This window comes from Parasteatoda tepidariorum, chromosome 6 (assembly GCF_982258835.1).
Source record: "Parasteatoda tepidariorum strain Cologne lab strain chromosome 6, Ptep-v5.0, whole genome shotgun sequence".
Taxonomy (NCBI): domain Eukaryota; kingdom Metazoa; phylum Arthropoda; class Arachnida; order Araneae; family Theridiidae; genus Parasteatoda; species Parasteatoda tepidariorum.
Genome location: NC_141760.1, coordinates 92,385,488 through 92,400,008, shown reverse-complemented (window position 1 = coordinate 92,400,008; position 14,521 = coordinate 92,385,488). Strand labels below are relative to the sequence as shown.

At 32.2% G+C, this 14,521-nt stretch overlaps 2 protein-coding genes across 2 annotated transcripts; both read right to left on the bottom strand.

The window, feature by feature from the left end:
• Positions 1-8,506: 8,506 nt before the first annotated feature.
• Positions 8,507-12,169, bottom strand: LOC147808212 (uncharacterized). Its single transcript, XM_087166935.1, has one exon. The coding sequence runs from the start codon at positions 12,167-12,169 to the stop codon at positions 8,507-8,509; it is 3,663 nt and encodes a 1,220-aa protein (XP_087023061.1).
• A 30-nt stretch (positions 12,170-12,199) lies between these two features.
• On the bottom strand, positions 12,200-13,762 carry LOC147808211 (uncharacterized). The gene is made up of 2 exons (XM_087166934.1): positions 13,601-13,762; positions 12,200-13,477 (listed from the first exon to the last, which is right to left on the bottom strand). The coding sequence occupies exons 1-2, from the start codon at positions 13,760-13,762 to the stop codon at positions 12,200-12,202; spliced, it is 1,440 nt and encodes a 479-aa protein (XP_087023060.1).
• Between the last annotated feature and the right edge of the window lie 759 nt (positions 13,763-14,521).

The window sequence follows — 14,521 nt, the reverse complement described above, 5'->3', positions numbered from 1 at the left end:
GAAAGGTAAAAACGATGCAAATTATTCTTTGTAGCTTTAAAGAAAGTATGAAACATTTATCACATTTTACAGAGACCATAACGCTTAATTAATTAATTCTATCACTTATAGCACAGCTAATTGAGCTTAGTTTTTATCTAGCTTAAAAAAAATTTCTCCCGATGTTTAATATACTTTGAATAATATTTTTAATTTTTTTTTATAAATGGAATATGAGTTTTAATAGCACTTGTATTATTTTTACTTTTTAATTTGGAGATAATATAAAAATTCTGTAAAAATGGAATAAATTAGAATTTAAATTTTTTATTAATATTCAAGGTACTGAATTGTGTCTTAAAATAATTTCCTAATAAAGAGTGCTCAAGTGTTAATTAAATTAGCAAATTTGTAGTGAAACATGTAATTTGATTTAAAAACTTTAATATATTTTTGTAAAAAAAGAAAAGATTTAGGTTTCAGATAAAACAATAAAATATTTTGCTTTATTTAATTAATTGAAAAAGACCTTAAATTTATCGTTCAAAAACTATCAAAAGCTAAGCTGTGTTAGTTTTCCAAGGTACAAAAGGTATTGTTACAGTATTATCTTTTATAAACATTTACTGAATACGAACAGTTCGATCAATTGGGCAATTCATTTTCAGAGACTAATAGTTAAAGAAGAAAAAATTGCTTAACTTTGTTAAAAATGCATATGAGAAATTAATTCAAGCATGAATACATTTAATATGCAATCTTAGATATTATATGTATGAGTTTACATTAAAAAAAGGTATTCTTTAAATAATTATGATTCAGAAGACGCTTAACCAGAAAAAAACCCAGAAATTACCTTGTTACTTCATACTTTTTTTATTTAACCATATTGTCTATGAAATAAAGCATATGTGTGGTAATATTACATATTTTTGCCCATTGAATTCCGATTAATTTAAACTCCGAACTAAGGAGAAACAGTTAAGTTAAAAACTGGTAGAAAGCTTTTGGTTTAGAATGACAGGAAATTTTTTTTTATGTGATTAGATACCAATTCTAACCTGACACCTTAACTAAATGTTTTATCATTTATAATTTTAGGCAGTTATCAATGCATTACTTCTTTTTGAAATAGACTGATAGCAAAACAGTTGGGACTCAACTTTTTTCATATTTGAAATAAATGCATGACGTAGAGCCCCTGAATTAGACAGGCCGACTCATCATCTATTTTTGCTCCAAAGAGCTAACATAAGCACAATACTAACATAACGTTAACTTGCAAACTTTTTTGCTCCAATATTGCTTGATAGGTCAGCTCTGATAGTATAGGAGCCTTAGCATGACGAGTTTCTCTCATCAAGTGACGTAATTGGGTTACTGGAAATTCATAAATATTATTTCCTTAAAATTTAACTGATGCCACAATTTAAATAAAAAGAATAATTCTTATTTGTAACCATGGTTGAACTGGATCATAACCGTTGGTGTAGAGGCTGAAACATTACCTCAGATAGATCAATCTGATTGTACATCTCAACTCGAAATCTCTATTTCTCTCTAGTAATGGGAGTAAGTTTTATTGCATTTTACATACACTTTATGTATCAAATTATATTTATAATGCATATAAATTTATAATTTTCTTTTTGTTGCTAAGTTATAGCAACAAATACAGAAAAAAGTACGAAACAATTTCAATTAAATTACACAAACAATTCTTTTCAAGAACTTAATAAGTTTCCTAATGTATGAAACATATGTTTTTTCTTTAAAAAATCGTTTATTTTAAATAATCGATAAAATTTTAGCTTTTAATCCATCAAAAAGTTAAATCATCCATCGTTTATTTATTTTAATTTTAATTTCTTGTATTTAAACATCTTTTATTTATTCTTATTTTAACATGAATTTTAGAAATCCCCACTTTTTTAATGAATCATATTTAATGTTTAATTACATAAAAATCAAAATTTTCAATTTTACAAATTTCCTTTTATTTTCGAAAAAACGAAACTGGAACCCAAACAACGACTGTTTACATAGTGGGCATTGTCAACCTTCCAGATATAGTGCTCTCATGACAATCCATTTTTGGGATATTGTTACAGCCTGTCCCGTAACAGCTAAGTTACGTATCTAGTTCAGCCTTTTTGTAACAGACAAATATTGCAACAAGTTATGTAAAAAAATTTTTTAAAGTCAATTCCTACATAGCTCAACGAAGAAGTTTCTTTATTTTAGTTACTTTTTATTAAATAATTGCAAATTAATTAATTAAATTTAATTAATGAATCAATATTTGGAAAAAAAACTGTATTAACATCAAGAGTCATCCTTTACAAATTTAAAAAAATGTATTTGAACTTGACTGGATGAATAAAAAGTATCGATAAAGTATAGAAAATTTGAACAAGATATATATAATATATATAGGGAGAGTGTGAACTAATAATAGGAATTGGGTATAATATAAAAAAAACACAACTACTTCCACTTAGTAGGAATAACATTTATCATGACGCAATGCTAAATTCTATGCTACTATCCACATAAATGCCACTATCCACATAAATCAATTATTAATCAAAAATCGAATATCAATTACTTTTCTTTATAATGCAATAAAATCTGGCGAGCAGCTATTTAAACGATCAAACACTTCGTTTGTTTATTTGTGGCTTGAAGCTAGGCTCGCAGAAAATGCCGTTCATGGGTTAAATTTAGTAGGAATAACACAACCTGTGACGTAGGCTATAGTATACCCAATTGAAGAAGAAAGGAATTTTTATAGATCTTCAATCATGAGTTGGCTTGTACAAAGTGAGATTCAAGCACACCGGTAGAGTTCATTACAGCGATATCAGGGAGAGAAAGTAAGACAACGAAAGTCGAAGGGAAGAGAAACAGAAAACCGGGCGAAAGGGAATATATAGATATATTACAATTTATTTTATCACTTCAATTGAAATTATCTTCTCCCAAATTAAAATTTTCTACAGATTTTTATTACAGCTGCTTTTACATATTTGTTTCAACGACTCGTTCACCTAATGAAATTCCCTCATGTTTTGTGAACTTTAACTTTCCCCTCTTATGAAAAGGTGAACTCTTCCGTTAAGCTTTTCCGCCAACTAGTTATGCTTGAATAATACTAAAAATTTGGTAAGCATTGGAATTCGTGTAGGATCATTTATTGTATTAGTTATTTACCTAATTAAATTTGTAGCTCACGATAAATTTTCATGTAGACGATAAATCTCATGACGTCTTGTATCATCAGATTACTTTTATAAAATTCCAAAACCGGTTACATTTGCTTGAAATGACCCAGTTATTAAAAAAAGTAAAATTTTTCATTCAGACAAAAAAAAATTACAATAGAATACAATCGATCTTAAAATCGAATCTTTTACAAAAAGCTGCAGTATCAGCAGAAAAAATTGCATCAAAAATTGCAAACAATCGAAATTTTAACACAGTTAAAATTTCGTAATATTTTAAAAATTGTTGTAAGGAATTAAAATCGATCATATTAACACTAAACACAATATGTTCCCATATAGAATTAAAATACTATACTTTTAAAATTTTATGGCCCGAAACTTTATGGTTAATTTGAACCTAATCACAGGTTTCTGAAACACTGTTAAAGGTTACAGCAAATTAGCACTGTATTAAATTCACATTAAAGTATATTATTATTCATCATTGAACAGATTTTTCTGTAAGAGCACCATCAATAAAACTTAAAGAAAAAGGCTGCCACAGAGAAGGATAACAGAATCGGTTACCACACTTGGCGAAGTTTCCCTCAAGTATATCCTTTACCTCGAAGGTCGATTTTTTTCGAAGTTTCCCTCGTCACAATCAAGTTAGTTTTATGCACATATGCTGAGTTTTGTTATTTTATTTTACCAGCCAAGAAACACGTAACTTCTCCTAGGTTGCGTCAATAATTGATTGAAGCTTTTTAAATATAAAAATAAATGCTTTGTTGCACAAAATGCACAAAATGCAATGTTGCACAAAATCAAACATTTTAAAGTTTATTTTTTCACGAAATATATAGCATTTCGTAGGTACTTCAAATAAATAATATTAATTTTAAAAGTAATAAAAATGAAAACAATCTTTTACTTTTGAACTTCCACTAGATAAATAAAATAAAATTAAAAAATGGCCGAAAACAAAAATTTTAAAACTACCTTTCGTAAAGAACTGAAGAAATTATTTTAACAGCAGAAACTGTTATTTTACTAAGAATAAGTTTTTGTTAAAATTCGTTTGTTGTTTTATTAAGAAATTTAATTTTATCAATAAAATATATAATTAACCCAGAACATTCGGAATAATTAATAGTTTTATCAAATACTTTCCTTAAAAGACTCAAACATTTTCTCATTAAATTCATCTTTTTCATTAACATAGATATGTCTAAGTCTAGCCCTTGTCTGTCTGGCTTCCTGAATTAAAAATACAATTCATGATTTTATTTAGTGATTCTGATGAAAACAACACTACATCCCCAGAGAAATATTTCAATTTACTTAGAGAAAGTTGTTATTTTCATTCAGACCACATATAATCTTAGCATCACGTATTTGAGAAGTAATAAAGATTGAAAGAAATGTTTATTTTCTTATGAGATTCATCTATGAAAGCGAAATTAATTGAAAGGATGTTCCTTTTTGTTTTGTCATAAAAAATAAATCAGGATGGCAAATATTAATAAGTTTTATTAAAGAATTAAGTTATCTTTTGTTGTAGTTTTTCAATATAACTTATGCGATAAACAATGACTATATACTGTAAGTTCAGATAAATTATTTTAATTTAATCTTATGAAATCATTGTGTTACGACTATTAATTAATGAAAAACATAGATATGTTCTTTGTTAAAATAATGAGTTTATTTTTATCAGCAAAATAATAATAATAATATTAAAGGAAATAGTAACTTATTTATTTTATAGCGTTATGAGTTCACTTTGATTTTGTTTTTGCCATTCAAAATCACATTTTCAATATAAAATGCCACTATAGTTCCATGAATATAGTTCAATATGCTCTTCTGTTAAATTTGATACTCAAAAGAGAGTGAAACATAAACATAAAAGCATGTATTATTTTTTTTTAATTTTGCAAGTTTAATATATTATATATCATAGTGCTTGCATTTTTTCGATTCGCAGTTTTTTGGAATGTAACATCATATAGTTCAGACATCACGCTCCTTTCACTCTATTTCACGACCTCGAAAGAGGCAGCAACATTAGATTCGATACAATTTTGTACTCAATTATAACAACATATAATTCAGATTACGCGACCCTTTCACTCTATTTTACGAAGTTAAAAGATGATGCAACTTTTGAACATTTGATTTTCTATTTTTGTATGTAAATGTAACATCGTATAGTTCAGACAGCACGCTCTTTTCACTCTACTTCACGACCTCGAAAGAGGCAGCGACATTAGATTCGATACAATTTTGTACTCAATTGTAACAACATATAATTCAGATTACGCAACCCTTTTACTCTATTATACGAAGTTAAAAGATGATGCAACTTTTGAACATTACATTTTCTATTTTTGTATGTAAATGTAACATCGTATAGTTCAGACAGCACGCTCTTTTCACTCTATTTCACGACCTCGAAAGAGGCAGCAACATTAGATTCGATACAAATTTGCACTTAATTGTAACAGCATATAATTCAGATTACGCGACCTTTCTACTCTATTATACGAAGTTAAAAGATGATGCAACTTTTGAACATTTGATTTTCTATTTTTGTATGTAAATGTAACATCGTATAGTTCAGACAGCACGCTCCTTTCACTCTATTTCACGACCTCAAAAGAGGCAGCAACATTAGATTCGATACAAATTTGCACTTAATTGTAACAGCATATAATTCAGATTACGCGACCTTTTTACTCTATTATACGAAGTTAAAAGATGATGCAACGTTTGAACATTAGATTTTCTATTTTTGTATGTAAATGTAACATCATATAGTTCAGACAGCACGCTCCTTTCACTCTATTTCACGACTTTAAAAGAGGCAGCAACATTAGATTCGATTCCATTTTGTACTCAATTGTAACAACATATAATTCAGATTTCCCGATCCTCAATGCATTACTTGAACATTAGATTTTTTCATAATTTTGCATGCATACCTAACATTATATACTTCAGACAGCAAGACCTGAACTTTTGTACTGAAATGTAACATCCATTCGCCTCGCTTTCACTTCATTTCATAAGCTCAAAAAGTGAGGAAACATATTGCTTCATAAAGTGTTCCCAATTTTTGTTTTGAATTTATGTATTTTATGCATTAAATCATAAGAGAGTATAAATAAAAAGAAATAATGTCAAATGAAATTTGACTGCAATGCAACTTAACATTTGCTTTTGATAAATTGAAAAGAATGTCAGACAAAAATAAAAAGATAGTCTTGTGATTTTATTATGACATCGCGAATTTTAATATTTCGCTACGAGTCCATAGCTATGAAGAAAATAAGTTTTTCTAAGCATCTGATTTTATAATTTTAACTGGTTTTAAAAAAATGGAAAGTCAAGTATATATATATACTAGCTGTACCCTGCGTGCGTTGCAACGCTTTCAGTTTGAATTTAAATTTTGTATTTAAGTGTGTAAATGAGATTTGTGATTATGATTTGAATAGAGAATTTTATTTAATGGTGAAAAAACCAGTGATAGTCTCAACAGTTAATTCTCTAGGATATCGTTAGTGCATTTTCAAACAGACATGTATGGTGATGCACACCGACCATGAAACATATTTTGGATGATGATCTGAAATAATTCTGGATCAATGGCGTCGTGAATATTTCTGCTGATATGAGCTGACCAATTTGTCCTGGTGTGAGTTTTTCAATAAGCCAAATCATGTGGCAATTCTCTCTTACTGCTGTTCAATAGAATGCATCAAACACCGTGTCTCTCTAAAAACATGACTTTTCGCAATAAAACCAAGTTTAGAGCTTAATATTTGTTTTAACTCATGCGTGATAATGCATCATGAAGATCCGATGATGTTTGCCTAAGTTACTAAAGCTCTTTAATTTTAGCTCAAGCAGGATTGCATGTGAATGTAATAAATAACTCTAGCTGTCCATATGCGCATCAATACTTGTAGCAGCACCGAATGAAGTCATTTGGAAACACGAATGTACTGACTTATATTCGCCAAGAAAAGTTTCTATTGATTTGCTTGACCCGATAACAACGTTGATAATGGCTCGGCTGGCGACGTTAAATCTGGTAGTTACACTTTGCCTCCAGAACAGCAAATTCCAGCTGTTTTATTCTTAAATTTGAGAGCACTACAAAACATACATAATTGATCCATTTTTCCGATGATGACGCTTGGGTGAAAGACTATAGTTGGTTGTCGGATCATAGTGAAATGCACTGAGATTCAAATCAGAGTATAGGCAGCGTCTGAATAGCGAAGTGCGTTCTTGATTGATTTTTATTCTTGCATCCCCTTGCTCTGATGTTTCCGACGAACGGGCTTGATAAGTGCGTAGTTGATTTGTTAACAGTCTTCTTTCCTGTTTCTCAGACGTTTCTAAGGAACGGGCTAAAGCATTGTGTTCTCGATTAGTTTCAAGTCTTTCTTCCCGTTGCTCCGATTTTTCTGAAACACGGTTAGTTCTCTTCTTGCGTGCTTGAGATGTTGAGCGACTAAGAGCGATTCGTTTAGGCGGCATATTTTTGCAAATATTCTCTTTCAAACAAAAAGAAATGTAGAAGTTGACAGTGGTCGCAAATTTGCTAATTCGAAAATTCACGTATTTATTTTAAATAATAAAAAAGCAATAAAAATGAAATGAATTAAATAAGAAATATAATAATGATAAAATTTAAAACAAAAATCTATTTTTGGTAAAAATATACTTGTGGGTGCCCCTTGACGAAATTGGTAACTTATGTTTATCACCATTCCTGTTTGCGCGGAACACCGCGGTAACAGGAATGGCTGCCAAAGCATAATGATATTTTAATAATACATTCAAAATGTCGTTAATAAGTGAAAATAAATAATGCGAACGCCTTTTAAATAAAATCAATCAAATGAACTACAAGTTCTACAGATGAATGACAACAATTATAAAACTTTAATCTTTTAATAACAAATAATTTAGCATCAAAAACGGATTCTAAAAATTATAATTCTAAATTACAACAAAAAAGGAACAACAACAAAAAACTATCTCTGGTTGCCACGCAACCTAAAGTGAAATATTAAAACAAATAAATCTAAAGAAAATTAAAGGTGGCGCTTCGGTCAAATATACATACGCTAATGACTTAAAATCTTAAACATACTCCCACCTTGCAAAGTGATATTATAAATAGCACTTTGGAACAAACAGTTAGCATTTCTTTAAAATACAAACTAACTCATGTATATTGGTCACCTTTATATGAAACGAATTAAAAAAAATATTCAGTCATTATATAAATAACAAAAAGTTCATAAATCTAAACGTTGTGGAATTTTTATGATTCTTCCCAATCTGCCTTTGATAGAAGAATTCACTTCCAAATTATCAGGCACATCAACGGACTTGGGAATATTATCAACTTCCAAGTTAAGTTTCTTTGAAGACTTTTCCAGAACATCCATATCGTTCTTTGCTGATAACTCTAAAGGATAAAGTCTTTGGAAAGGTCGGATCCTTTCTCCTAGAGAGGTTCTTAATCTGGCTACTCTAGGAATATTGTCCTTTCCAGGATAAAGCTCCAAGACAATTCCAAGAGGCCAATCTATGCGTCGAGCATTATCTTGTCCTATTAAAACAATATCACCGATGTTTATAACATCATTCCTTCTTATTCCCTTGTGCACTAGCTGAGCAAGATATTCATTTCTAAATCTTTGTTTGAGATCTTCACGTAATTTTTGCAAAAATTTCACACGTTTCAACATAGAGGTTCGATTCACAAGGTCTAGATCGGGAGTTTCGTTGCTGTTGCTACCTTCCCCGTATATAAATGTTGCCGGAGTTAAAGGCACTAATTCAGATGGATTATCGTGAATGTAGGTCAATGGTCTGCTATTTATAACCGATTCACAGTCACATAAAATTGTAGTTAGTTCTTCATAATCCACAACAGATTTACCTAACACACGACGCAGAAGAGTCTTAAGCATTCCAACTATCCGCTCCCACCATCCACCCCACCATGCTGCTGTGGGTGGAATAAATTTCCAAATTATTTTCTGAGCGGTTGAGTACACAGCAATCTTGTCCCAATCTAAATTCTTTAAATAATTGTTTGCTCCTACAAAGTTCTTTCCATTATCCGAGTAAATGACCGATATTCTACCTCTTCTTGCGATAAATCGTCTGAATGCTTGAATGAAAGCATCTGTAGTGAGTGACCGTACTAATTCAAAGTGAACTGCTCGGTACACAGCACAGGTAAACAAAACGATCCAAGCTTTTTCATTCGATTTTAGAAACAGAGGACCGGCATAGTCCACACCAGACACTTGGAAAACTTTTGTCTGAGTAACTCTTTCTCTTGGAAGGGGCGCAAACGGAACTTCTACTGGTTTAGCTTGATGACGCTTACAAGTCACACACTTGGAAATAACTTTATTTACTAACTTTTTAGCTTTAAGAATCCAGTATCTCTCTCTGAGTCTTGAGAGTAAGATGGAACGACCTGCATGCATCGCTTTTATATGCTCTTCACGGATTAATTCTAACACAACACTGTTAGCAGGTAAAAGGATTGGACATCTGAAATTCTCATTCTCATCACTATGTACCAGTTTGGTCTTGACTCTCAGAATACCACTTTTATCTCGAAAAGCTTGCATTTTCGCGAGAAATTTATCATCTTGGAAATGCGTTGTTTGCATTGACTTAAAAATCACACTTTCTGCCTTTGTTAACTCCTCACAGATTAAAGTTCCCTTCAACTTATCCTGATGTGAAACGTTGTGGACAAAACGTAAGATCCAAGCGACTACTCTTACATTTCTGCTATATGTTGAAAAGTAATTACACCATATTTCCGATACTTCAATATTTACCATGGAAATAACTACTTGTTTTCTTTTTTCCAAATTTACCTCTTCTTCATTAACGGATATTTCGTCAGCTGCTGCAGGCCATTGTGTGTGGGAAAGATATAGCCAGCTGGGGCCCTCCCACCACTTCGAATTTCCAAGTTGTTGAGCAGAGCAACCTCTACTTGGTAAGTCTGCGGGATTCATAGATCCGGGCAAATGCCTCCATGCTTTTACTGGAGTCAATTTCCTGATTTCTTGAACTCGATTTTCCACAAATACACCCCATGTGTCTTCTCTTTTAAGCCAAGCTAATACAGTTGTTGAGTCTGTCCAGAAATGAACTTTATCCGTCGGAAACTGTTTTACTATTTCAATAGACAAACGAGCTGCAATTGTGGCACCAAGAAGTTCAAGTCGAGCAATCGTTGTTTCCTTTTTCCCGCTCGGTGCGATTCTTGCTTTACTCTGTATCAGGTGGACTTGAACATTGCTTTCATCTTCTATTCTCAGGAAAACTACTGTGGAATACGCAAATTTACTGGCATCACAAAAGAAATGTAATGAAATGCGTTCGTAACCTTTGTCACAATGTAACCACCTTGGGATTTCTATGTGCTTCAGATATTCAAGCTGACTTAGCCACTTTGTAAAATCTTCTCGTGTTTTTGTGTCAACTTCATCGTCCCAACCAATTTTAGCTTTCCACAAATTTTGTAACCATAATTTTGGTCGTAGCGATACCGGGCTAGTTATCCCCATAGGATCGAAAACTCTGTGTGAGGCAGCTAAAATGCTTCTTTTGGTGATTTTTTCAAGTTTTGTGTCATTCATATCAGGAATATTAATTAACAGAGTATCACTTTGTCTATTCCACTTCATTCCCAGAATATTGGTCTCACTAGAATTAGGTTCTGATGGGTTAGTAGACTCCCACCCTCGTAAATCAAATTGTCTTTCAGCCATAATATTAGTAGCAACTTCTATAAATTGTTTCAGCTCTGATTCAGTTTTCACGCTTGTGAGGCAATTATCTACATAAAAACTGCATATTAGTTCCTGTATAATCTCTTTAGGGTATTTTTCATTCCCTCCCATTGCTTCTTCTAGTTTATTATTCAAATGGTATTGAATAGTGGCTCCTAGCAAAAACGGACTACAGGAAACGCCAAACACAACTCTTCGATGACGAAAATGTTTCATCTGTCCATCTTCTCCATACCATAAGAATCGTAAGAAATTTCTATCATTTTCATAAAGACTTATTTGCAAAAAAGCCTTACGTATATCAGCTGTTACGCCAAATTGATATCTTCGAAATTTATTTATCATTGAGGGAATTACTTCTATCAAATTTAACCCTTTTTCTACACAATCATTTAAACTAGGAACTCCTTTTCTCTTAGAAGAAGCATTGAACACGGGCCTGATTTTAGTTGTGCTGCTCTCCTTTATCACAGGTCGATGAGGTAAGTAGTGACAAGGTATCCCCATGTCTTCTTTTGGAACCTCTTCAATTATTTCCTCTTTCTCCCAGTCCTTGAACACTTCTCCATAGGCATCATACAATTTGTCGGTTTTCAACTTGCGTGTTGTCATTTGCAATCTCTTTAACGCTAAATCATAATTATCTGGCAAAGGCAAATGCCCATCAAGCCATGGCAGACTAACTATAAAACGGCCGTCTCCTTCAACTTTCACTGTATTTAAGAAATGTTCCATTGAGGCTTCTTGCATTTCCTCTCTAGATTTTTGTTCTGAAGGATCTTTAATTCCTAAAGAATCTAATCTCCACATCTCAGAAATATCCATTTCTTTTACTAAAAGTGAAGTAACCAACATTGCGTTGCTTGACGGTAAATCATTTTCAGGTGCTTTCCCTGTTAAAGTCCATCCCAATAGTGTCTCTATTGCTACTAATCCACTTGCCAAAACTCTTCGTTTTCCTGTCATAAGTTTTCCTATTACGTCAGCTCCAAGCAGAATTTGAACTGGTTGTGACTCATTTCCGATGTCTGACAACTTTATATTCATTTCTTCAAGCTCTTTTAACCAGGGTCCAAAGCTAACAGGTGTTATTGTATCACAAATAGATGCTTGATCTAAAGCTTCCATGTTACAAGTCAAGTTATTCTCTGGATTCCTTTATCTAATTCTATAACACGTGTGTTCAAATTTATCTGATTTATGACCACCAAACAAAGAGTGTATGAGAGTTTCTTTTCTCAAGGGAACATATTCCATCTTTTCAGCCAAATTTTTTAAAATATATGTTCTTTGTGATCCAGAATCTAAAACTGCTCTCACCACAATTTCTTTTCTGTCAGATATCAGCTTTAGTTTCATAGTTTGAAGGAACACTTTCGGACCGTACGTGATGTTGGACATGTTTATTTCAGAACTTTCACTTTTCTGCCCAGATTTATCGGGTTCACGATTTTTTGCAGCTAAAGATTCACACATTAGTACCACATGTCTTTTACCGCATATGACACATTTTATAAAAGCTTTGCACTTACGAACTGGATGTCCTTGCATTAAACAGGCAAAACAACATTGACTTTCTCTTACTATGCTCTCTCTTTCAGCTAAAGTCATATTTCGAGCGGAAAAGCAATCTGAACTTTTATGTTTCCCTGAACAAAACACACACCCTTTCTTCAAATCTTTTACATCTGTAGTCAATAGATTTGCCGCTGTTGGAAATCTTTTTGTTGGGAAATCTCTTGCTTTCTTTTTAAAGGGTTGGCGTTTTTCATCAGATCCCAAGCCAAAACCTGACATGGCCAAATTAATTCTTTCTTCACCTTCCGTTTCTGCCTTCAGAAAAGCCATGATGTTCGTTAATCGCTCTTTGGCGTCAACTGAAGCAACGCGGGAAGAACTTCGGTTCCAGGCTTTTAGAAACTCTTCTTGGAAACAAGATTCTACCATAGGGAATAGTATTGAAGCGCATTTCTCGGTCGTAACGCCTAACGTTTCTAAAGCTCTAAGATATGACTCTAGTTTGTCATAAAGGGACGTCATAGATATCTTTTCATGCTTTTGAACGGAAACTATGAGCTTCAACAATTCCCTAACATAAACTTCGACCAAAAGGTCATCCTTGCCAAATCGGGCTTTGAGGCTATCTACTGCTTTGGTATAGTTTGCAGCTGTTGGAGGAAAGCTTTCTACAACTTCTCTAGCTCTAGATCCAACAGTTGTAGCCTGAATCAGGTATTGAAATTTGTTTTCAGGGGCAATATCTGTATCATTATTAATTTGTTCAAATTGTCCCCAAAATGGTAGCCAATCTTTTAAATCTCCACTAAATTGCCTAAGTTCTAATTTTGGCAAATTAAACTGCTTTCTGGCACTGGCACTAATAATATTTGGCGGAGACTCACCGGTTCTTTGCGATGTAGCTTGAATTCTCGCCAACTCCAGTTCATGTTTTCTTATACTTTCTCTCTCTTCATATTCTCTTTGTTTCTCTTCATATTCTCTTCGTCTCTCTTTTTCTTCATATTCCTCCTTTTGTCGTCGATCATTGACAGTAGCTACCAATACACTTGTTACAAAATCTGGATCAGCTAAATATTCTTTACTTTTCAAAATGATCGTTTTCAGATCCGCTACAGTAGCCTTTTGAGGTAATACTTCGCCAATTTCTTGGGCAACAATAATAAGATCTTCCTTTTTAAATCCTTTTGATGCTAAAAACATTTTTCAAATCAGAAGTAGCGTATCAACCGTCCTGTCGCGGACGCCACAAAATGTCGTTAATAAGTGAAAATAAATAATGCGAACGCCTTTTAAATAAAATCAATCAAATGAACTACAAGTTCTACAGATGAATGACAACAATTATAAAACTTTAATCTTTTAATAACAAATAATTTAGCATCAAAAACGGATTCTAAAAATTATAATTCTAAATTACAACAAAAAAAGAACAACAACAAAAAACTATCTCTGGTTGCCACGCAACCTAAAGTGAAATATTAAAACAAATAAATCTAAAGAAAATTAAAGGTGGCGCTTCGGTCAAATATACATACGCTAATGACTTAAAATCTTAAACAACATTGGAAAATTTCAGCAAGACATCGGCCAAAACTTTATAAAATTGCAATGAACCCAATGTAAGCAAAATTAATAAACCCAATAAAATGCATTTTGAATCGAAATAAAAATTAATGGAGTAAGCACAGAAAGAAAAGGAAAAAAAAAACATCTCACTTATTCATTAAGCTTGAATTTCCTCAGTTTTAGGTGCACAGAATTCTCTAATAGCAGTTAGATACTGTCTAAATTTATCATGAATAGAATCTGTGTTCCTCCATCGCCACATAAATTCGGCGAAATACGAATTGAAAATGGCGTCTGTGGTATCGGAATGGCGGTGACATTTTTTTCTAAAGTCCTTTTTTTATGACTGCCCACATACCTTCGATCCTATTGATCAGAAGCAAAAGTAACCTA

Excerpts from the sequence above, each read along its gene's own strand:
- LOC147808212 (XM_087166935.1), bottom strand. The coding sequence starts at position 12,169 with ATGGAAGCTTTAGATCAAGCATCTATTTGTGATACAATAACACCTGTT.
- LOC147808211 (XM_087166934.1), bottom strand. The coding sequence starts at position 13,762 with ATGTTTTTAGCATCAAAAGGATTTAAAAAGGAAGATCTTATTATTGTT. Across the intron at positions 13,478-13,600 it reads ATTTTGTAACAAGTGTATTG|TTGGCGAGAATTCAAGCTAC; the intron begins GTAGCTACTGTC and ends CATGAACTGGAG.